At 38.3% G+C, this 22,723-nt stretch overlaps 1 protein-coding gene across 1 annotated transcript; it reads left to right on the plus strand.

Annotated features, from left to right (window-relative positions):
- The first annotated feature begins 2,818 nt into the window (after positions 1 to 2,818).
- Positions 2,819 to 7,707, plus strand: LOC133782534 (organic cation/carnitine transporter 4). Its single transcript, XM_062221864.1, has 2 exons — positions 2,819 to 3,301; positions 6,335 to 7,707. Exons 1-2 carry the CDS (start codon positions 2,869 to 2,871, stop codon positions 7,516 to 7,518), a joined length of 1,617 nt encoding a protein of 538 aa, XP_062077848.1. The 5' UTR covers positions 2,819 to 2,868; the 3' UTR covers positions 7,519 to 7,707.
- Positions 7,708 to 22,723: the final 15,016 nt, after the last annotated feature.

Here is a 22,723-nt window from a genome sequence, read left to right on the forward strand (position 1 = left end):
GCCGCTATTCTTGGTGTTCCTGTGGTTGTTTTCCATGAGAAGTACCTTGGTTTACCCTGTTATGCTGGGCAGAGTAAGAAAGGTCTTTTTCAATCACTCAAAGACCGTATTTGGAAAAAATTGTTTAGCTGGAAATCTCGGTCCTTCTCTGCTGCTGGGAAAGAGGTGCTTATTAAATCTGTCATCCAATCTATCCCTGCTTATTCTATGAACTTGTTCAAGTTACCTGCCAGCTTCATTAAAGAAATGCATCGACTCTGTGCTAGATTCTGGTGGGGTGGTAATGTGGAAAAACAGAAGTTACACTGGTGTACTTGGGAGAGACTTTGTTGGTACAAGTCGGATGGTGGAATGGGGTTCAGAGATCTTGCCTTGTTTAATCAAGCTTTGTTAGCTAAGAAGGCCGCAAGACTTTATTCTAATCCGGATTCTCTTGTTGCAAAGGTTATGAAAGCACTCTATTTTCCTACTTCCTCCGTGCTTACTGCCACTAGCTCAAAAAAATCCTCTTTCATCTAGAGATCAATTTTATGGGGTAAAGAGCTTTTTCTTTCTGGGGCTAGGTGGCTTATCAAAGATGGAAATAATGTCTCTGTGTATCATGACCGCCGGATTCCCCGCCTGAATGGTGACAGGTCTTGTTCGAATCATTTTCTTCAAGAAGATGCAATGGTCTCTAGCCTTCTTCTTCCTGATGGTAATTGGAACTCTGGTTTGATCAATGAGGCTTTTAATGTGCAAGAGGCGACTGCTATTCTTTCTATTCCTCGCAACCATCTTCCTGTTACTGATTGTGTTATATGGCATTTTGAGTCTTCAGGTTTTTATACCGTCAAAAGTGGTTATTGGCAGGCCATTCGTTTGTTGGGGATGGGCCAGGCTTCAGGTTCTAATGGAGTTTAGGTGTTATGGACTAAAATCTGGCAATTAAATATTCCTGGGAAAGTGAGGCAATTTCTGTGGAGAGGTGCTAATAACTGGCTGCCTACCTTTTCTAATCTTTGCAATCGAGGTATTCCTGTTGCTTCTTTATGCCCTTTTTGCCTGAAGGGTCCTGAGACTGCAATCCATGCTTTATGGAATTGTGATAAACTGAGTAACTGTTGACACACGGTGGTAATATTATGCATGTTCCCCCTTACACTGGAATGGACATTTATGAGTTTTTGTTAAATTGCTTAGATTCTTTATCTGTAGCTGACTTTGGAAAACTCATTGTGTATGGCGTATTTGGTATCACCGTAATATTTATGTTAATGAGAAGACTACTCTTCCTGATCAGATGGTTATTGAATGGAGCTTGGCTTTTCTTGATCGTCACTTGAATGCCAATGGTGGTTCTCTCCCCGCCAGTGAGTCCTTGAGGGAAGCTCCGAAAGTGCATCGATGGGAGAAACCAGTGGAGGGTGTTGTCAAAATTAATTGTGATGCTAGTCTTGACCATGTTGCAAAGAAGGCTGGTGCTGGGGCGGTTTTCCGTGACTTTCATGGCATGGTCCTTGCCTCTAGTACGTGGTCATGGGATCATTTATTGGACCCTACTATTGTTGAGGCCTTGGCGGTTTATCACAGTATTTTGTTGTGCTCTAGACTTGGGTATCATACGGTGGTCATTGAATCTGATTGTGCCAATGTGGTCTGTACTATTAACAGTCACAAGATCGAACATTCTTATCTAGGATATATTATTAGGGATATTCTTGCTTATTGTAATTCTTTTCATAGTATCTCTTTTACTTTTTGTCCTAGGATGGTCAATAGTGTTGCTCACTCTTTGACTAAGTTTGTTTTATCTCTTTCTAATGATTTTGTTTGGTGGCCTGGATACCCCGAGTGTATCAATGTTGTAATTTAGAATGACATTACTTGATCAATATATTTTATAGACACTCTTTTTCCTCTTGAGGTTTTTCCCATTGGGTTTACTCTTGAGGTTTTAATGAGGCCTTTTTCTCAAAAAAAAAAAATTTCAAATTTTCTACACATGGAATTGATATGGCAATGTCACATCACAGTTTAAACAGAAAAATGGAACCAAAATTAATAGAAGCACTATGTGGAATTTTAAATATGTATATTTTAGAAGGTAAGAACTGTCATAAGTTCGGGATCTGTCATAAGTTTGGGAGACAAAAATGATAATTATTATTATTATAACTATTTTAAAATGCAACCTGATTCTTTATTTTTAATTTTTTCGGAGAATAGCCTGATTCTTTCATTTGGGATATAATTTCATTTCATCATTATTTTCAAAATTAAGTTATGATGGTACATCCGGTTGACTAAATTGAGAAGTACCACCAATTCAAAATAGGATTCTAAGAATATTTTCAAATATTAAATTTTGCGAATGCACCTTGAAAAGGGAATATCTTGTTAACGAAAGATAGAATTATCATGAAAGATAACATTATATAAGATACTATTTCTTGACATGATTTATTTTTCAAATTAGCCAAATCATCACTATTTTAAAAATTCCAACGTGATTTCCACATTTGGGATAATTCAATTTTAATTCAAACTTTAAACTCATTTATGATTGATTGTATATCATAACAAAATTTTGTTAGTGATGAGAAGTTCCGCCAATCCACATAAGATCCTAAAAGAAAATTCTACCAACCCCGAAACTCTAATCTCACAATATAATATTTTCTATGTATATATATATATTAATAATCATTACGTTAACGGCCAGATCACAGTCCACGTGTCCAACCAAAAGCCGTAAATCCCTAAGTAGCAGGAGTCTATACGAATACACAAATCAATTTGCTATAAATAAAATCCCTCATGCGAAAACACAAAACAAGCCGATATCTATATATATATATAGAGAGAGAGAGAGAGAGAGCGGGAGAGATGAGCACCACCAGCTCGCCTGGTTCCGCCAAGGATCTCCGATCAACTCTTCTATCTACGGTGGTGAAAGTCACGGGAAGACCGGAAACTCAGAAAATATGTATCGATGTTATGCTCCAAAAGTATTGTGGCGAGTTTGGTCCGTGGCAGCTCCGGCATTTCGTCTTAGCTAGCTTGGCATGGGCTCTTGAGGCCTTTCACACCATGGTAATGATCTTTGCCGACCGTGAACCGGACTGGAGGTGCGTCGACGGTCCGTTAGGCTGGGTCGGTTGTGAGGCGGTGGCTAAGACGGTATGTGGGCTTGAACCGGGTTCGTGGGAATGGGTCGGCGGTGTTGGTATCTCGACTGTGGATGAATGGGGACTAGTTTGTGGTGAGAAGTATAAGGTTGGGTTGGTTCAAGCCTTGTTCTTTGGCGGCTGCATGATTGGTGAGTTTGTCCTTGTCTCTATCTCTTCTTCCTCATCACTCTTATTTATCTAGCTATTTTGATACATTTTTTTTATTTCTTTATTAAATATTTGTAGAAAATTTTTTGAAGGATTAAAATAAATGAGAAGATAAAGTAGATAACAAGCAAGTAGCTTATTTAGCTAAAGAGTTCTGGTTCTTTAGGGGGGTTTTACATGTTTGAAGATAAGAAACGTGATAATGAGTTATATATGAATATAATTATTCAAATGAAGTAGATCACCACCTCCTGAATTGGTAAAAAAGTGTACTTTTATGTTTAAAATACTATCTAGTCTAGGGATTTAGACATCATTAAGAATATACTTTGGTTTGTCTCAATTTTGACTTGTGTGACAGTGAAGTGTTTGTTTTATTGCATCATATATTAGTATATACCATATGATAAGCTGTAGTGGTACTTCAATATTTGATCTCTGTTTCAGACTTAACGAAGAAGACAAATAAAATGAAAAGAGAACAAAATATTCAAAAGACCAGTCAACAAATTAAGAAAAAGCTACAAGTGAGATAATGTTACAATCGCCTATTATTAAGCATTGAGCACGAGATAGCTACAGATCAAGCATATAATATAATAATTTATTGGTTCTTCACAAGTTTAACATTATATCATCTCGATGCTTGAGCTTGAATTAAATTGATTTAAAAATAATTAACCATTATTTAAAATGATATTGAATTATTTTTTGACATATGACACAATGACACATATTTGAGTGCTCTGGCACCCATGTTCTTACTTTGCTAGAGATTAATGCATGTACTAGCTGGTTCTGTAAACAGGAGTTAGGAGGATTTATTAAATTCTTTTATATGGTCCAAACAGGTTAGATGTTGTAGTTGGTGGATACACATATTATATTGAAAACATGGCAATAGCCTATATGCCCTACCACATAGTAAGGTATTCCCACTATAACTTCATGTACCTCTGTCGTTTATAGATTCAAGTTTTGATCACTCCAATAATTGAAGTCCAAACTCAACAAGATATACTTCGAACTAATAAAGAGATAAGATTAAAGGTGTAAGACGTGTTGGTGATTAGTTTGAAGTTGTGTACAGAGCTGGCTCAAGAGGCCGTAATAAGCGTGACTAAGGTGTTGGAACATGCTTTTTAGGGGAAACATTTCCAAAAGCATAGACTTTTTGGAATATTTAATAGGGTCTTAGGCGTAATCTTTTTATTTGTTGGTTTGCACTTTGTCTAAACGTGCACTGCTATTGATTTGTCCTTTTTCTTTGAATCTATCTAAAGAGTAATATAAGCACAAACGGTGATGTGCTGCATAATCAGCACATACTTATGGGGAGGTTATCCTCACGATTTACGAAGTTCTTCATGATACATTTTGACTTCTTTTTATTTATTTATTTTTGTCTAAATTAGAGTTCCAAATTATGGTTCTAGAATTTGAATATTCACTTAACTAGTTTTGAGAGATTGAGTTAGAGAGCATCTTTTACTACTACTTTCAGCATTGATTGTTGGAATATTTCATGAATATATATTGTTAGTTCTTATAATAAGGCTATATACTGATTTTTATTTTATTTTTGCATGGAAAAGTAAAAATCTAAGTTGGTGAAATATACATTAGTTTGGGTCACTCATGTATTAAAAAGAAAAAAGGAAAACTTATTTAATGTGGAAGTGATGATGACGTACAATATGTCCAAGCTTGCTGAAGGCTCTAGGCTTGAGGTTCAATATTTCTCCCAAAAGTATACTTAAAAAACAAAAGTTGTCTAACTAAAAGAGTACCCTCTTTCATTTTCATACAAGAAAATCAAGTCATAAAAACTTTATTTCACATGGATAACCATTATTGATGCTTGGAATCAATGAAAGCCGATAGAAACTTATTGCTAAGCCCACCAAGAAGGAAAAGAAGAGGAACCCTTCTGTCCTTTACACTAATACTCTGACTTTGTGCTTTCCATTTCATGCTCGTTGTACCCACGCTATACATTGGTCTGACCAAAAAGCAAATAATGGTACAAGATATTTATCATTAGATAAGATTTCATTAGTTATCTAACTAAGTTTCCACCTTCCCCTTTCTCTCCTAGGTTCAAGAAGGTTCAAGAAAAAGTATGTGTCATACCTTACTTTCACCTTATTTTCATTATTGAGGGAAAGAAACAGATGAACGAACGAAAGTCGAATAGTTACATTTACTACTAAACTGCATAAATACTAAAAGAAGATGCATAATTACAATGATGGTGACCAGCATTACGCTATAGTATGTAATCATCTTCCCTTCCGGATAGTGACGGAGATCGTACTATCTTTTTCACTTTGAGAGATATTATACAAACATATTCGATAGCTTTTAAGACTAGAATCTTCATTCAATTCAAACTTTGCATTCCTTGCTTTATCTATGAAGTGTGTTTTGATCTGTAATAGTAATGAGATCACATTATTATTATTTGATAAGAAGTTTCATGTTCCCTCTCTTCCCAAGTGTTAACTAAGGATTAGGTATGATCATCGGTTTACCATTTAAAAAAGCAAGCTCATATAGTTAGATGGAGGAATGTATAATGTTCACTGTATAATCAAGATTTGATCTGTAATAGTAATGAGATCACATTGTTATCAGTTGCTAAGAAGTTTCATATTCCCTCTCTTCGTAAGTGTTAACTAAGGATTAGGTATGATCATCGGTTTACTATTTAAAAAAGCAAGCTCATATGGTTAGATGGAGGAATGTATAATGTTCACTGTATACTCAAGATTCTAATTTCAGTTATGTGAATTTGTGAATCACATACTGCCCGTAAAGCCTAATGGTGCAGACCAATATTCTTAATCAGCCTAAGTTCAACAAAATAAGACAATACTGAAATAAAAAGCATAAAGAGATACTACAAAAAAATAACATTATTGGATTTCGATTATCATCAGCTTGTTCAGTAGACACAATTCAAAATATTAGTAACACTAATATTTGTTATAAAAAAATCTTATATGTTGCAGGAGCAGGAACATTTGGCCACCTTTCAGACTCTTTCCTTGGAAGAAAAGGTTCACTAACCATAGTTTGCTTATTAAACGCCATCTTTGGTTGCGTAACAGCTCTCTCTCCAAACTACAACACTTACGTCGTCCTCCGCTTCCTCACGGGCTTCAGCACCGGCGGTGTCGGCCTCTGTGCCTTTGTCCTGGCCACAGAGCCAATAGGCCCCTCGAAGCGTGGCACAGCTGGAATGTCCACTTTCTACTTCTTCTCAACTGGGATAGCCTTACTTTCCCTCATAGCTTATATCTTCCCAACATGGCGTGCTCTCTACATTGCTTCCTCCATTCCTTCCTTCCTTTTTCTAGGATTAGTCATCCCTTTCGTATCCGAGTCCCCAAGGTGGTACTTAGTCCGAGGAAAAGTCACTGAAGCTATGAAGATCATGAACTCAATAGCTAAGTCAAATGGAAAGGAACTACCAGAAGGAGTAACTCTAGGGTTAGATGAAGATTCAAACAATAACAGTACCTCAGAAAATGAAAACACCACATCAAGAAACGAAGTATCTGGTTCTTTAATCGACGTTGTACGATCTCCCGTAACTAGATACCGTCTCTTTTTGGCCGTAGCCATAAACTTCCTCTGTTCCGTCGTTTACTATGGGTTGAGTTTAAACGTTGTGAACCTAAATACAAATCTCTACATTACCGTGGCTCTCAACGCCGTATCCGAGATGCCAGCTTTTACGATCACGGCCATTTTGTTGGACAAGTTCGGAAGGAAGCCATTGGCGATTGGGACACTCTGGTTTAGTGGCTTGTTCTGTTTTTTAGGAAGTTTGGTGAGAAACGACGTCGTTGGGGTGAGGAAAGTGCTGAGAATGGTTTGTGGAGTGTTGGGGATCTTTGGGGTGGCGGGGACATATAATTTGTTGTTTATCTACACGGCCGAGCTTTTTCCAACTGTAGTGAGGAACGCCGCGCTCGGGTGCGCAACTCAGGCGGCGCAGATGGGAGCAATCTTGGCACCGTTTGTTGTCGTTTTGGGAGGTGCGTTTCCTTTTGCAGTGTTTGCCGTATGTGGGATTGTTGGGGGGATTCATGCGTTCTATTTACCAGAGACGCTGAATCGGCCGTTGTACGACACCATGGGTGGAATGGAGAGTGGGGAGAAAGTACGTGATCCTTTAATTAGCGTTTGAAAACGAAGAACTAGATTAATTTATGTGAAAGTTTCTCTCTTTTTTTTTTTTAAAAAAAAGTTTCTCATTAAATGTGTGGGTGTTTTTTTCTTCCTTAATCCCGTCTTAAAAGCCCATAAATCCAATTTGTAGGATTTGGTTTGATGAATTGATACTGGTATTAAAAAGTGGAAATTAGACTTTTTTTTTCTTCCTGTTTAGCTATTTATATAGAAATTTCACTTGTGGTTTTTTTTTTTCTAAATATACTGCTTTCTATTTCCCATACAAATGTTTAACATAAAAAAATGTCATAATTTTTTTTACCTAAATATATATATATTTTTTGTAATAGTTGTTTTGTAATTTTGATTTTATTGTTTTAACTTAACAATTTTGTTTTTGTTTAAACTTTTTTTCATACTATTTTTGAAGAGTTTTTTTCTTTCAGAAATTATGTTTATTTAAAATTTTATATAAAAAATATGTGGTTTTCTACCACGTAATATATAATTAAGGAAAATATCAGTTTGACCCTTATGTTTTGCTCAAATACTCAATCCGTCTTTATGTTTTGTTAAATGACTTGTCGAAGACTATGTTTTGCAAAATAGATCAAAATAGTATATCGAATTTGATTTTGGTTAAAATATTTTTCAATATGACTAAAATACCCTCATATTTTTTAACTAATGAATTAAATTAGATAAAGTAAATAATTATTAAAATTAAAAATTAATAAAATATATGATATAAATTTAAAAATAATTATATTTTAATTACCCTCTCAAATAATGTCTCTCTCCTCTCTCTCTCTCTCTCTCTCTCTCTCTCTCTTATCTTCTCCCTCATTCCAGTCGACCCTAATTTCTTCTTCTTTCTTCTTCCACGACCTGCGACCTAAGCTTCATCAATCGCCGAAACTCCATCTAGCCATTTCGGGTAACCTACTCGTATTTTCTAAGCGACCATAGGGTCAGTCAAGCATATACCACGCTCCTGGATAGCCCTAACTATATCGAGCAGCGCTCAACGCACTATTGTCGTCATTGACTCATAAGTCAAGTCTTTCGGTTGGCACTCAGCACGCTATTGTCGTCCTTGACTTATAAGTCAAGCCTTACGGTTGGCGCTCAACGCTATTGCCGCCCTTGACTTATAGGTCAAACCCTTTCAATCAGATAATACAGACAAGCATACAACATGTAATAGTTTTTCAGATACAGAGCATTGAAGCATGTTTAATCAAATAATCACATGCATAATCATAATCATGCTCATTCATAGGGGCTTGAACCCTAATCATAACCCAAGGTGCAATTTTCTTACCTTTGGTCCAAACACTAGCTAAATAAAAACAACCCTCGAGTACGATCCCCTTTTGAGCCCTAGCGGTACCCTAGTAACAACCATAATAAAGGATATCTATCAATATCGAGTAAATAAAGACTTCTGAACCAAATCCTATCCTCCGAAACCTTGAATTCTACTAAATTGGGTAGTGTGACCCTTCACGAGCCCTTAGGTTCGAGTCCTCGCAACTCAAAACCTCACTTGACCGTTCTTTCCAATTAGAGCCACAACTCACCTCTGAAGGGTCGCGGTGCACCCCAAGGCAGAGAGCCATGGATCTGTTTTCATTAGTCACGCGTCGCGACGTTATGGCGATTCAGAAGAACCCCAATGACCTTGAGTTGACGCAGACCGCGACGCTCCAAGAACAGCGCTGCCGCGCAACCCAACGAACCCAATTTTCCAACATTGTCCTCTGAGTCAAATCCCTCAAAATTCATCCCCAATAACCAACAAACCTATAATTGAGTTCTAAACTCAAAACAACACATCACAGGTAGCATATAAACCCAAAAAATCCAAGTCAAAACTTCACCAAGCTCAACATCCCAACCTTGAGTTTAAAGCTTAAAAACACAAGGACAAACCAGAAATTCACCCAGCAAAACAGAAAAGGAAACTTACCTCAGCTGAGAATTACGACCCTAGGCTGCCTTAATCAAATTATAGCTCCACTTTCCTTCAATTACTTAAGCCAATTCTTGTCAAAAATTCAAAGAACTTAACAAACCAAGGGAGAGAAAGAGAGAAACATGAGAGAGGAAGAGAGAGGGAACTATGTGTTTGTGTTATGTAATCTGGTTACTTCTAAGAGCCTCTAGTAAGCTTAAGTCACCCTTTGGCTTGGAAAAGATAAAACTACCCTTTGGTCAAATTAATTGCTCTTTAATGCCCCCAAGGGAAAAATCGTCTTTTGCCACCACTTCCTGCCATTCTTAATTAACATCTCACAATTTCCCAATTAATTCTAATATCTCCAAATAATCACCAAATAACTTCCCATTACCCGATAAATCCATGTAATGTACTAAATTATCAAAATACCCCTAGGCTCACCTCGAGTCGGGTATTTGACCCTGTTATGACTATACCGCTAACTCAAATATATCCACATAATAATGTGGTCTCAATCACAAATCACATATATTTACAAATACACCATCAACGGGTCAAAATTACAAACATACTCTTCAAATGAGAAACAGACCCACATGCATGTTTAATACACCTAAACATGCTATAATAGTCATGTCATAATATAACTCACATAATTAATCCAATTATTGTCCTCCATGCCCCCTAATCAAGACACTAAATCTTATTAGGGAATTCGGGATGTTACAAAAAGGCTCACGACGGGGCTTGTGATAGGCTACGCGCAAGGCCGATGGAGCTCGAACGGGGCTAGGCAAACAGATGACAAGATGGGCGATGTCGATATGGGTTTCTGAACAATGACGGAGGATGAAATCTAGCTGATTTTTTTACGCTTGCAAACAGGTTTGAAGTTCAAATTTGACCAAGTTTGTTTTTCTTCTTTGCTCAGGAAAAAAAAATATGGCTATATATTTGTATTTTGAAATCTCCCTGAGTTTGTTCTGTTTTTGGATTTTGTTTGTAAATCTTGAATGAATTTGAGTTGGAGTTTGTATGTAAATCTGGAATAGATTTTTTCATGAAAAAGGTGAAGAAACATTAGAGCTTCTAAAAATCTAGGTTTACAACTACTGTGGGGAAGGATTGTGGCATTGGGTACAAGTGTTGGTATAAACTTGGGTCTGAGTTTGGATTGTTTAATTGTATAAATCTGTTGATGCAAATTTATTGGATTTGATATTTGTTGTGGAAAGATTGTTAATGTTTGTATATTACAGATTTGAGAAGAAATAACAAATTTATTTTAAATTTTGAAATTTGATGATAAATTTTGGGTTTGATTTTTTGTTTTTAGTATGATATGATGAAATCTAGAGAGGCTAAATTGGGGTCCAACATTAATCTTGGTATTTTCTTATTTATGGAAGAATAAGGAGGAGAATGTAGATATGGAGTTAGGGTTCACATTAGTTTTAGTGTAATTTTGGTTTTTTGATTTTACTTTGTTTAATTTTCATTTTAGTTTTTTTAAGTAAATAGGTTTTTATTTCTTTAAAAAAATATTTTGAATTAAAAATATTTAAAAAATTTAAAATCAATTTATATATTTTTATTTAATATATTTTTTTAAATATTTAATTAATAAAATTTAGGGATATTTTGGTCATATTGAAAAATATTTTGGCCAAAATCTGGTACATGATATTATTATAATTTTTTTGTAAAACACAGTATCTAAAAATGTTATTTAGCAAAATATAGGAGTCAATCGAGTATTCATGCAAAACACATGGGTCAAATTGGTATTTTCCTTATAATTAGTTTAGATTGATAATTTTTTTAATAAGATAGTGTACTTTCATTTATCTAAAACTTTGTTAATTATATATTATAGAGTCTAATTTGTTTTACCTGTGTTTCTATGTATAGAATCAATGGTTAGTTCTTGTAGATAAATTGTTCAATTTTTTATTTTAAATTTAGAAAAATAATGATTATACAATTATATATATATATAAAAGTAGATAAGCAGAGAAACGAAGAAAGTTAATATTCAATTTCAGGTAATACGATCTCGTATAAGTGATGGCAAGCTTTGCGTGCTCAACACTATTATGGCCATGTGCTTATCCATTTCATGAACCATCTAGAGAGAAAAGTCGTACTCTCTTGAGAGCGAGCTCCACCTATAGGTTCATATTGGTGAAACTCCTACAACATCTTTGCTATCTTTAAAGATTCGTGTCGCTCTTCAACTGAATTTTATGAAAAGCCAATGGTCACACTCCTAGCCTTCCACTAGTAATCGTGCGACACTTAGCATGGTTCGTTGTACTAGCCTTCAAATCCCAAATGATTCTCAAAGTGGAGTAAATAAAGACTTAGTGTGATGAAGAACTATATGAGATGATTAGGGGATACAAATATAGTATGAGAGGGTGCTTTATATTACACTTGAGATGCTTTGTACAAGTTTCCCAAGTTGGCTACAAAAGAACTCCAAGGGGCTATTTATAGTTAACCACCATGATCATGAGTGGATAGAATCTTGCCACTTGTCTAGTTCTTACAGAGTTTCGAGAATGTACATGGAATATTAGAAGTATATTCTATATTATCTACAAGGGTCTAGCACCTTCTAACCAAGTCTAGTCAACTTCTAGAGTCTTCTATGGTTATCTAGTTCCCTCTTGATCATTATAAGATGCTCTAGAATACTCTAGAGGCTTCTACATTCCTCTCGCACCATTTAGAATGTTTTAGAACATTCTAGAATATTCCAGCGTCTTCAAGCACATTCTCGTGTACTCTAAAACTTTCTAGAGTCTCCGAGGCTTGAGTTGAGTCCATCCAACTCTAGCTGTCTCTAGACAATGCTAGACCACTCTAGAACTTTCATATGTACTAATTTGTAGAAAACTCTAGACACTTTAGGTAAGCAATATTTCCTTGAATTTTAAGGAGAAAAATGAGCAGGGTGTGACCCCCCCCCCCCCCCCCCCCCACACTCAAGTTCGCGCCGTCCTCGGCACGTCTGCAAGCTTGAATCTCTTAATTTAATCCTTAAATTTCCACAAGAAGTCCTCTGGTTCCCAACTCGCTTCAACATCAGGAGTATTTTTCCATTTTACCAAGTATTCTTGATAGCTTGTCACCCTTCTTCGTCGAATTAGGCGATCAACCAATATTGTCTCTACTTCTTTGTCAAAAGAGGTTATTACTGTAGTTGGTGCCCTCTTTGGTTCTCCTTGTGACGAATCCTCTTCATCCTCATGATATGGCTTTAACATGCTCACATGGAAGACTGAATGAATCTTAAGTTCTGAAGGTAGTTGGAGCTTATAATTTACCTTTCCAATTTGCTTAATCACTAGAAATGACCCTTCATACTTTCGTATTAATCCCTTATTAACCTTACAAAAAGTTTTAACTGTTGGGGTAGCAACTTTACAATTACCAAGTTTCCTTCTTGAAACTTTTATATCCTTTTCTTTTTGTTGGCCCACTTTCTCACCCTTTTAGATGCTTGATTTAGGTATGCATGAGCCAACTCTGCTTGTTCATGCCATGCCTTAGTGAAGTTGAAGGACGCTGGATTCTTTCCTTTATAACTTGTTTCCAAGGCATGATGCGTCATAGGATGTTGCCACATAACAACCTCAAAAGGATTCTTATATGTAGATCCACTTCTTTATCAAGCAACTTGACCCAATCTCATTGATTTGCACGAACAAAGTGTCAAAGGTATAACTCCAGTAATGCATTAATATGCTCTGTTTGGCCATCACTTTGCTAATGAAAACTTGTTCAGAAGTTTAAGTCTGATCCAAAAAACTTGAACAACTCTGTCCAAAAATTCATTGTGAACCTTGGATCGTGATCACTCACAATGTTGGGTGGAATACCCCAATGTTTCACCACATTTTTAAGGAATAATCGCGTTGTCTCACCAGCAGTAGAATCAGTAAGGTCAACTATAAACATGACATATTTGCTGAACTGATCAACAATAACTATAATGCTACCACATCCTTCTGACTTGGGTAGAGAAGTGATGAAGTCCATTGAGGCACTCTCCCACGGTATCTCTAAAATGGGCAGAGGTTCCAACAACCCTCCTGGTGCATGTTGTTCATACTTGTCTTGTTGGCATACAAGACAAGTCCTCACATAAGCCTCTACATCATCTCTTAATTGTGGCCAATAGTAGAGTGTGCTTGGCACTTGGGTGACCAGCCCATAAGAAATTATGGCACTCCTCGATTAGCTATTTCCTCAGGTTACCCCATCTTAGTGCATAGACTCGTTTTTTCTTTCAGTAAATGATAACTCTATGGTATAGAGTTATTTTTATTAACTTTAAACTTGATTTTTCGTGAAAAGAGTAATGAATGTGATGTTGTTTGTAAGTTTGATTAGTTTTTATCTTTCTTTTCTAGTTAGTGTACTAATTTAGGAGACTTTTAAGTTGTTAGTGTTAAATGTAATTAATAAATTAATTCTATTTGTTTTGTTGTTTAGGAAAGGAATTTTTTAATTGCCAAGGGAAAGAAAGGAATTCGAGGCCAAAGTGATCACTAAAGCTGGAAATGCTTCTGATTTGCTGAAGAAAAAAATGCTATAGCATTTCTAGGTACTGGGAAATGACGTGGACAAAATACCAGCAGGAATTTCTTCATCTAATTCAGCGCCTATGTGGCAGTCACTTAAAATTATGTCAGCTGGTTGATGTGGATTGGACTAGTGGGTCAAAGAGAAGAAAGTGGGCTTTCTAATTAGGGTATATGAAATTGTACACTAGAGATATAGAAGGAAAGGAAGTACCAGCCACCAACATCATTGAATAGAACACATGTGTGCTGCTGCCATTAGAGGAGAAAATAGTTGCAGAAAAGGATAGTACTGAAAACCAAGTATTCAAAAGAGGAAACCATCGAGAAAAGAAGGAGGAGGCCGAAGCTTCATTTAGTCCACCTTCTATTCGTCTTCTTCTATTTTCTTCCCTTCTTTTTAAACTTGGATTTTGATAATTTTGTAAAGACAAAGTAGTTTCCATGGGAGAACAGATTTTATTTTATATTTTATTTTCTGTTTTGAACATTAGCTAAGCTCCTTTGAGACTTGGATGGCTATGAAACCCTATGCTTGTGATTAATTAATGTGAATGCATGAGTTTAGCAATTTTGCCTTTGTTCATTCAAGTGAGCTTACTGTTATTTAATTGTTATTAATTGGCCATGAGTAACAATTTGCTAAGCTAGATTTGGTTCTGGAAAGGCTAAATCTAGTGGATATAACTTGGATGATGCAAGAGAATTTCCATGTTTAGGTTGTTCTTAGTAAGTAAGATAGGAATATTTTTACTACCTTGCATAACTTGAGATTTGGTGTTTAATTGATGTTCTGCAACCTGATTAAATATAGGAATATATTAAATTAAGTGGTAGAACATAATCAGTGAGTTTTTGGAAAAATCTCACGAGCAATTCTAGAATTCTGTTAACTCTGTGCAACTTTGCTGAACGAAATGCTGTAACAACTGGGCAGATTAGACATAGGGGGGATTTAGCTATTCAAGTCTATCATTCCATAGATACTTTTTCTTATAATTATTTTTCCAGTAATTGTAGCCACATTTTAAGCAGGTTTTATTTACAGTCATTTAAATTTAGATTCATTACTCAATCATTCCCATATGTTCCATTTATTTTAAGTTGTTAATTAGTTGGTTTTACATTGAATTTTGTTTGCAATCCCTGTGGAGACGATCTTACTTATCATTATATTACTTGTGTGAATGCGTATACTTGCGTATATTAATTTTCACAACAGTAATGTTCGAACATGTTTTGCTCAAGGCAAGTGACCAAGGAGCTAAAGCTCCTCAATCACTTGGGGGGCATATAAGGCATCTAATAAGCAAAGCATATCGAAAGGTATGTGAACACATGAGCAAAATAAGTGAAAGCATGCTAGGGTAAATCAATCCAAAGTACTATGCTAAGTTCGGTCATGCGAACATATATTATAATAACATAAAAATATTATAATATCAAAATAAACCCTATTACACCGCGAGCAGTGACTGCTCGGATGTAACTGTTTAATAAAAAGGGAAAAGCTGCCCGTGCAGCAATAAAAGTTAAAATATAAATTGCTTTTACATCATGACTCCTAGGTCACATAATTCAAAAATAAAAAGATAAGATTATCAAGTAGCCGGGGGGTCCTGTGGTAAATTTTGTTGCTGCTGGTCGACAGTAACTCCAGCCTCTTCTCGGGCACCCTCGATACCGGTTGCTAAAGAAATCTCTGGAGACCTTGGAGTTGTTTCTTCTTCTAGGCGAGCAACACACCTAGCTAGCTCCGCCTACTTGATATGGTCTAGAAGATAGGAGAAATTAGCGCTAGGGTTGCTTTTCCAGAACAGGTAAAAGCATTCGAACAACGCCCCTTCATAGTCTTCAAGATTGCGAGCATTTTGTTCCTCCAGTGCAGTGACTTCTTTGCGGCTTATCTCCAGCTCGACTTGAAGCTTGTGGGCTTCCCGGTAGTTTATGAGCGAAGTCTCCTTGTACTGCTCCTTAGAAGTAGTGATCTTGGCAATGCTCACCTCCTTCTTCTTCAACTCCTCTTCGAGAGAAGCGAGTTTGGTCTCTGTCACTTGCAGCACCTCGATGTGCTTCGCCTCGGCTTCCTTGAGAGCCTCAGTATGCTTCGCTTTAACTTCCTTCAGCTGCTCGGCATGAGTAGCTTCAGTCACCTTGAGTTGCTCAGCGTATTGGGCGTCTCGGAACTAGCGGCTGATTCATGAGCACAAGGTGAGGTGTGAGCAAGAAGATATTCGAGCCCATTTCCGACGTTAGATTGACGAGGTCAAGTAAAGAAAAATGAGGAAACTTTGGGTCACAATTTACCCAGATCCAGACCGCGAGCCAGACCTATCCCCCTCGATCCCAAGCTCAAAGTCACCGTTGCTTTCGTGCCTAGTGTACTTTCCTTTTCTCTGATGGAGGACTATTCAAAACTTCCATCTACCTTGCAAGATACCATTCCTACCTCCAGGGAGGAATTCTTCAAAGCCAAGCATTATTGGAGCTCAGTGACTTTGAATAGATAGATTTCTGATATCCTTGCTCGCCACGACTTGAGGCTATCTGGCTCGTTGCTGTGTCGAGCTGCTACTCCAAATGAGCAGAGCTACTACACCTCGGGTGATGGTGGACCCAATAATAAGATTAAGCTCGTGGCCTGGAGTCGCGAGCATATGAAGGCAGGGGCTCTACTGCCCCTGAAATCCTATTTTAAGGATTTTATGGACTTTGTCGGGCTCGCGCCCTTCCAACTCAAGACCAATTCATACAGGGTTTTGTCTACCACGAGCTAAAGTTGGAAGGACCCTCACCAAAAGAGATCCTCTATCTCTTTTGTTTGAAAAGAAATCCCTCTCGATCTCGGGGAGGAGATGGCTTTTACTATCTGTCGAGCTATCCAAATGAGGAGAAGATCTTCAAGGACATGCACAACCATCCTCCAAACTTCAAGCTGGCCTTCTTTTGGACAGATGGCCTTGCTCCCTCTAAATTTTATTCATTCCAACGAATTCGTAAGTATACACATTTCTTTTCTTTTTTTTCGATTAGTGATTAGGCTTGAACTGATGACACGTATCCATTTCTTCAGCCAATTAGCACCGTCCCACACCCTCAGAATTGATGGTGGAGCACAGGAAGGCTCTACTCCAGTTGCGTTACGGTAGACACTCCCTGTCTTATGTTATTCATCAAGAGAAACTTCGAGCTTGCGACCTCTTGGAGCAGGATCAGTCGACAAATGATGTTACCTACTATAAGTATACTAAGTGGGAACATGTACCCGTTCCCATTGAGAAGCTTCCTCCAAGACAAAGGTCAACGAGCTCAAGGGCTCGCTCCCCATTGGCTCGTCGTCACGAATGCCAGTGCTCGGGAAATGAAGCGAACAACGATGCTTTGAGCTCAAGCGGTGGAGGTAAAGTCATTCTCAGCTCGGCTATGTGGTCTCCCTCTTTGCTAAAGCATAAGCCTGATACCCTAATCCTATTCCTGGATTTCAAGGATAATTTCCATGTATGGTCTTGGGTAGATGAGAGGGTTCATAGGTTTGATAGTTGGTTAGGAAAATTCCAAACTATGTATAGTTTAAATGAAGTCTGGGATGGGGTCACAGTTCAGTACGGTACCAACGACTATAGGGACCTTTCGAGGCTGTCACCCTCGTATAGGGAAGGGACTCCCTCAGCCTCCTCTGAAGATAGGGGGATTACATGGTCGCCGAGCACAAGCTCGGGGGAGAGTTCCAGTTAGGTTTCTTTTTACTTTAACCCTTGTTTCTTTTTGTAGTTTAAGATCATTAACTAATGTATGACTTGTGTGTGCAGGCAATATGGAGTCTGATCTCAACAATGTGCTTAACCACCGCTCGGGAGCAAAACAAAGCAAAGACCCAAGAGCGTCGCAGAGAGCGGGACAGCCTTCTAAGGTCCCGAAGAGAACCGAGGCGACCCCTCCTCCTCCGGACTCCCAAGGCCCGAGCCAAGATACTACTGTAGATCCCAAGGTCGGGGTATCTGCCGAAGTCACACTCCCCCTACCGCCATCCAGACGTCTCACAAAATTGCCTCGGCCCCAAAGAAGCTGTCTCCCATTCGGGAACGCCTATTGTCGATTTCGACTCATTCCAGTGAGTACATGATTGAAAATGCTGTGGGAAAACACGGAGCCACCCTTGGCTCAGACGTTCTGTCTCGAGTTGGCCAGAGCTTCAGCAATCTTGACGCCCCTCAATGGAAATTCCTAACTACCTACCAGGACCCCAACACCCTTTACGACAAGGGTATCGAGCTCGTCTCCTCTGTAATTATCTCTTTTTACACTGTCATGTTGTCTGTTCGAGTTCATTCTATATGTATTCTAACTCAATTTGTTGTAGGCCCTTGCTGCATTTGCTCAGCTTAACTTCTAGCTGAACAATGAAGTCCACTTGAGTATGTCCTATGCTCAGGAGTCAAACAATCTCCAGATCAAGCTCATAGACGATCTTAAGGCCACAAAGTCAAAGCTGGAGGCTAAAGAAGCTGAGTTTAAGGAGAGGGACTCAAGAATCAAGGAGCTCAAAGAGCTTAATGCCAAGCTCGAGGAGGAGAAAAAGGCCACCCTTGACATAATCGAGGGTGAGAAGGCTCGCCTCCTCGAGGAATTCAAGCAAAAGAAGGATCACGCGGTTGATATGGCCATGTACTGAATCTGGGCCAACAATGTTGATCTCGATACGAGCTTTCTTGATACTCTCGAAGAGGAGTTCCTGGCGAGGTGGCAAGCTCGACTTGATGAAGAGGAAGATGAGGAGGAGGCGGAAAAAGCAGCGGAGAAGTCGGATACTGTTAGGGGGGATGCACCTGCTTTATAGAAGCGAGGTCATGGGTTGCGTCCCATTAATATTTTTGTAATAATTTTTACTTATGCCCTTTGGGCAAAGACAATCTATAGCTCGTTTAAGGGCTATTTTATATTTATTCAGACATTCATTTATGTATATGATTTTCTTTGCTCGAAAACCTTTATACACTTATTAAGCTTTTACTTTAACATTTTTTCTTTACAATTCTAGGTGGAAATATTTTAAGCATTTGATATTAAATGTTCATTTTTATGTTTGTTTATTCGTACAAACACATCTATTGGATTTAAGATCGAGTTTTCAATGCATTCATGCACAGTTTACTCGATGTACCCATGTCCGATCTCGTTATTTATCAAGGTAGGACCTTACTTTTACCATGCACTCGAAAGTAATTATATAGCATTTAAGATAGGTAGTTTAGTTATATTATGCTTTTCTAGTCATTTTTCCTCTTCCTCAAGTAGCTTCCCAAGGTTGTGAGGTCGAAACTATCTTTTTGCAAAATATTCCAGCCTCGATCTCGACTTAGCTCAAAGTAGGTTTATTTATATACCAACTTTCTGCCAATTAGTTTTAGCTACCAAACTTATTTAGCTCACGCATCTAGTTATATCCAAACACTTTTATTCTGTTAATAATCTGGTTATGTCCAGATCATCTTAGCTCACGCATTTGGTTATATCCAGACAACTTTAGCTCGTGTATAAACTAATAACTTCTATGTCAGGTTAAAGATCTAGACATTTTTTATTAGTTTACGTGTATACAATCATTCTTATGTCGGGTTAACGATCCAAACATTTTTATTTTGTGTTATTTATTTTTTCAAACTTATGGTATTATTGTATACCACTAATGCCCCCTTAATATCCTATGAGTGTGACAATAGGTTATTAAATTAAGAGAGTTTGCAAAAAATACAACATTTAGTAAAGAAAATAACTTTTGATCAAAGTTCAACACTTTATTAATAAAAAGTGTGAAAAATAAACAAGCTTGGTTACAATAAAACATCATTCCTACACTACTGATAGTAAGGTCGTAGATGTTCGCCATTCCAAGCACGCGGTACCAATTCTCCGTCCAATCTTGCCAATTTATACACCGTAGGTCGAATAATAAACTCGATCTGGTAAGGCCCTTCCCAGTTAGGTCCGAGTACTCCAGCAGACGGGTCCCTTGGAGCCAGGAATACACGTCTTAATACCAAGTCTCCCAATTCGAATTTTCTATCTCAAACCTTTTTTATTGAGATTCATCTCGTCTTTCTTCAATAAGGTCTAGACTTTCTTCGGGCTAGGATCGGTTCAAAACTTCATCGTAGGCATGGCTCCGAATTGTGGGTATTTTGACCTCAATTGGCAACATGGCATCGCATCCATATGCCAGGGAGAAGGGAGTGTGTCCGGTTGAAGTCCGCGTTGTGGTTTGATAAGCCCAAAAAGCGTGGGGTAACTCCTCAAGCCATCTTCCTTTAGCCTCCTCCAACCTTTTCTTCATGTAGCTTTTAAGGGTTTTGTTGACCGCTTCAACCTAGCCGTTTGTTTGGGGATGGGCGACGGAGGAGAAGCTTTTTACTATCCCATTTTTTCATAGAAATGGTTAAATAAATCACTGTCAAACTGGGTACCATTGTTCGACACTATCTTCCTGGGCACTCCGTATCGGCAGATGATGTTTTTCACCACAAAGTCTTAAACTTTTTTCGAGGTAATTGATGCCAGGGGTTCGGCCTCGGTCCATTTTGTGAAATAATCGACCGTGACCACAACATACTTCACTCCACCTTTACCTGTTGGTAGTGAACCTATAAGATCGATTCCCCACACCGCAAATGGCCATGGGGAGGTCAGCATGGTTAGCTCAGTAGGTGGGGCTCGTGGAATCGAAGAAAAATGTTGGCACTTATCACATCTCTTGACATATTTGAACGTGTCTGCCTTGATAGTGGGCCAGAAATATCCTTGTCTTATCACCTTTTTAGACAGACTATGCCCCCCTGTGTGATCTCCACAAAATCCTTCGTGAATTCTTCCAAAATTTTCTTTGCCTCGGGCAGAGATACACATCGGAGTAGTGGCATAGAATATCCTCTTTGGTACAACCTTCCTTCCTCAATAGTGTATCTCGGGATCTGATACAACAATTTCCGAGCCTCGTTCCGTTCTACTGGGAGAATGTCGGTTTCGAGGTAATAGACTATTGGGGTCATCCAGGTCAGTTGGGAGTCGATCATGCATACGTCTTCTTCGTCAGGCTCGCTGACACTCGGGGTCGATAGAAATTCTATTGGGACCACGTTCAATTTGTCGGCCTTGCTGGTCGTAGTGAGCTTGGCCAAGGCATTCGCATTTGAAATTTGCTCTGGGGGAACTTGCGCTATAGCGTAGAACTCAAATTGTCCAAGCGCTGCCTTGGCTTTCTCTAAATACGCAGCCATCTTTATGCCACAAGCTTGATATTCCCCTAAAATTTGGTTGACCACTAACTGTGAATCACTATAGCAATGTATAGCCTTTGTTTTGAGTTCCTAGGCTATTCGAAGTCCTGCCAATAATGCTTCGTATTAAGCTTCGTTATTAGACACTTCGAAGTTGAACCTTAAGGCGGAATGAAAAAGATTTCCTTCTGGAGTGATAAGTATGATTCCTGCCCCCGATCCACTTTCGTTGGAGGATCCGTCGACATAAATTTTCCACAGCTCTCGTGCTGGGGTTATAACTTCATTGTTAGACACTCCAGCACATTCTACGATGAAACTCGCCAGGGCTTGTCTTTTTATGGTCATTCTCGGGTGATATGTGATCTCGAACTATTCGAGCTCGACCGCCCACTTTAACAATCTTCCAGAGGCTTCTGATAAAACTTGTCACAGTGGTTGATCAGTTAACACACGAATAGGATGTGCTTGGAAATATGGTCGGAGCTTTCGAGATGAGTGGATCAGGCTGAGTTTTTCCATTAAAGGGTATCTCGATTCTGCCCACAGTAACCTTTTGCTGACATAGTACACTGGTTTTTGTACCTTCTTGTCTTCTTGGAAAAGCACAACATTAATGGCATGCTCGGTGGTAGCAAGATACAAGTATAAGACTTCTCTTGTGATAGGCTTCGACAAGATCAGAGGTTCGGCGAGATGCTTCTTTAAATCCTGGAATGCAAGCTCGCATTCCTTTGACCACTCGAACTTTTTACCCCTCTCAAAGCATTGAAGAAAGGAAGACAATGGTCAGTATATTTTGAAACAAACCTACTTAGTGTCGCCATTCGTCCAGTTAAACTCTGGACATCCTTATGCTTTCGAGGTGAGGGCATATCAATCATTGCCTTGATCTTTTCAGGATTAATCTCCCTCCCTTGCGCGTTCACTATGAAACCTAGAAACTTTCCCGAAGATACTCTGAAAGAGCATTTTTGTGGGTTGAGCTTCATGTTATATTTTCGCAATATGGAGAAGCATTCTGTGAGATCATCCACATGGTTATCGTTATGTTTAGACTGGACTAGCATGTTATCAACATAAACTTCCATGTTATTAACTATCTGCTTAGAGAACATTCTGTTCACAAGTCTTTAGTACGTTGCTCCAGCGTTTTTAATCCCGAAAGGCATGACATTGTAGCAGTATAGTCCTTTATCGGTTACAAAGCTCGTATGCTCTTGGTCTGGTGCGTGCATGGCGATATGGTTATATCCAGAATAGGCGTCCATGAATGACATGAGGCTGTGACCTGCTGTGGAATGTACGAGATGATCAATCCGAGGTAAGGGGAAACATTCTTTGGGGCATGCCTTGTTAAGGTCGGAATAGTCGATACAAGTTTGCCACATTCCG

The sequence above is a fragment of the Humulus lupulus genome, chromosome 6 (genome assembly GCF_963169125.1).
Source record: "Humulus lupulus chromosome 6, drHumLupu1.1, whole genome shotgun sequence".
NCBI classification, from domain to species: domain Eukaryota; kingdom Viridiplantae; phylum Streptophyta; class Magnoliopsida; order Rosales; family Cannabaceae; genus Humulus; species Humulus lupulus.

What these genes read in the sequence shown, in the direction of transcription:
- LOC133782534 (XM_062221864.1), top strand. Translation starts at nt 2,869, where the DNA reads ATGAGCACCACCAGCTCGCCTGGTTCCGCCAAGGATCTCCGATCAACT. An exon ending in CTTTGGCGGCTGCATGATTG is followed by an intron (nt 3,302 to 6,334) that starts GTGAGTTTGTCC and finishes TATATGTTGCAG; the next exon opens with GAGCAGGAACATTTGGCCAC.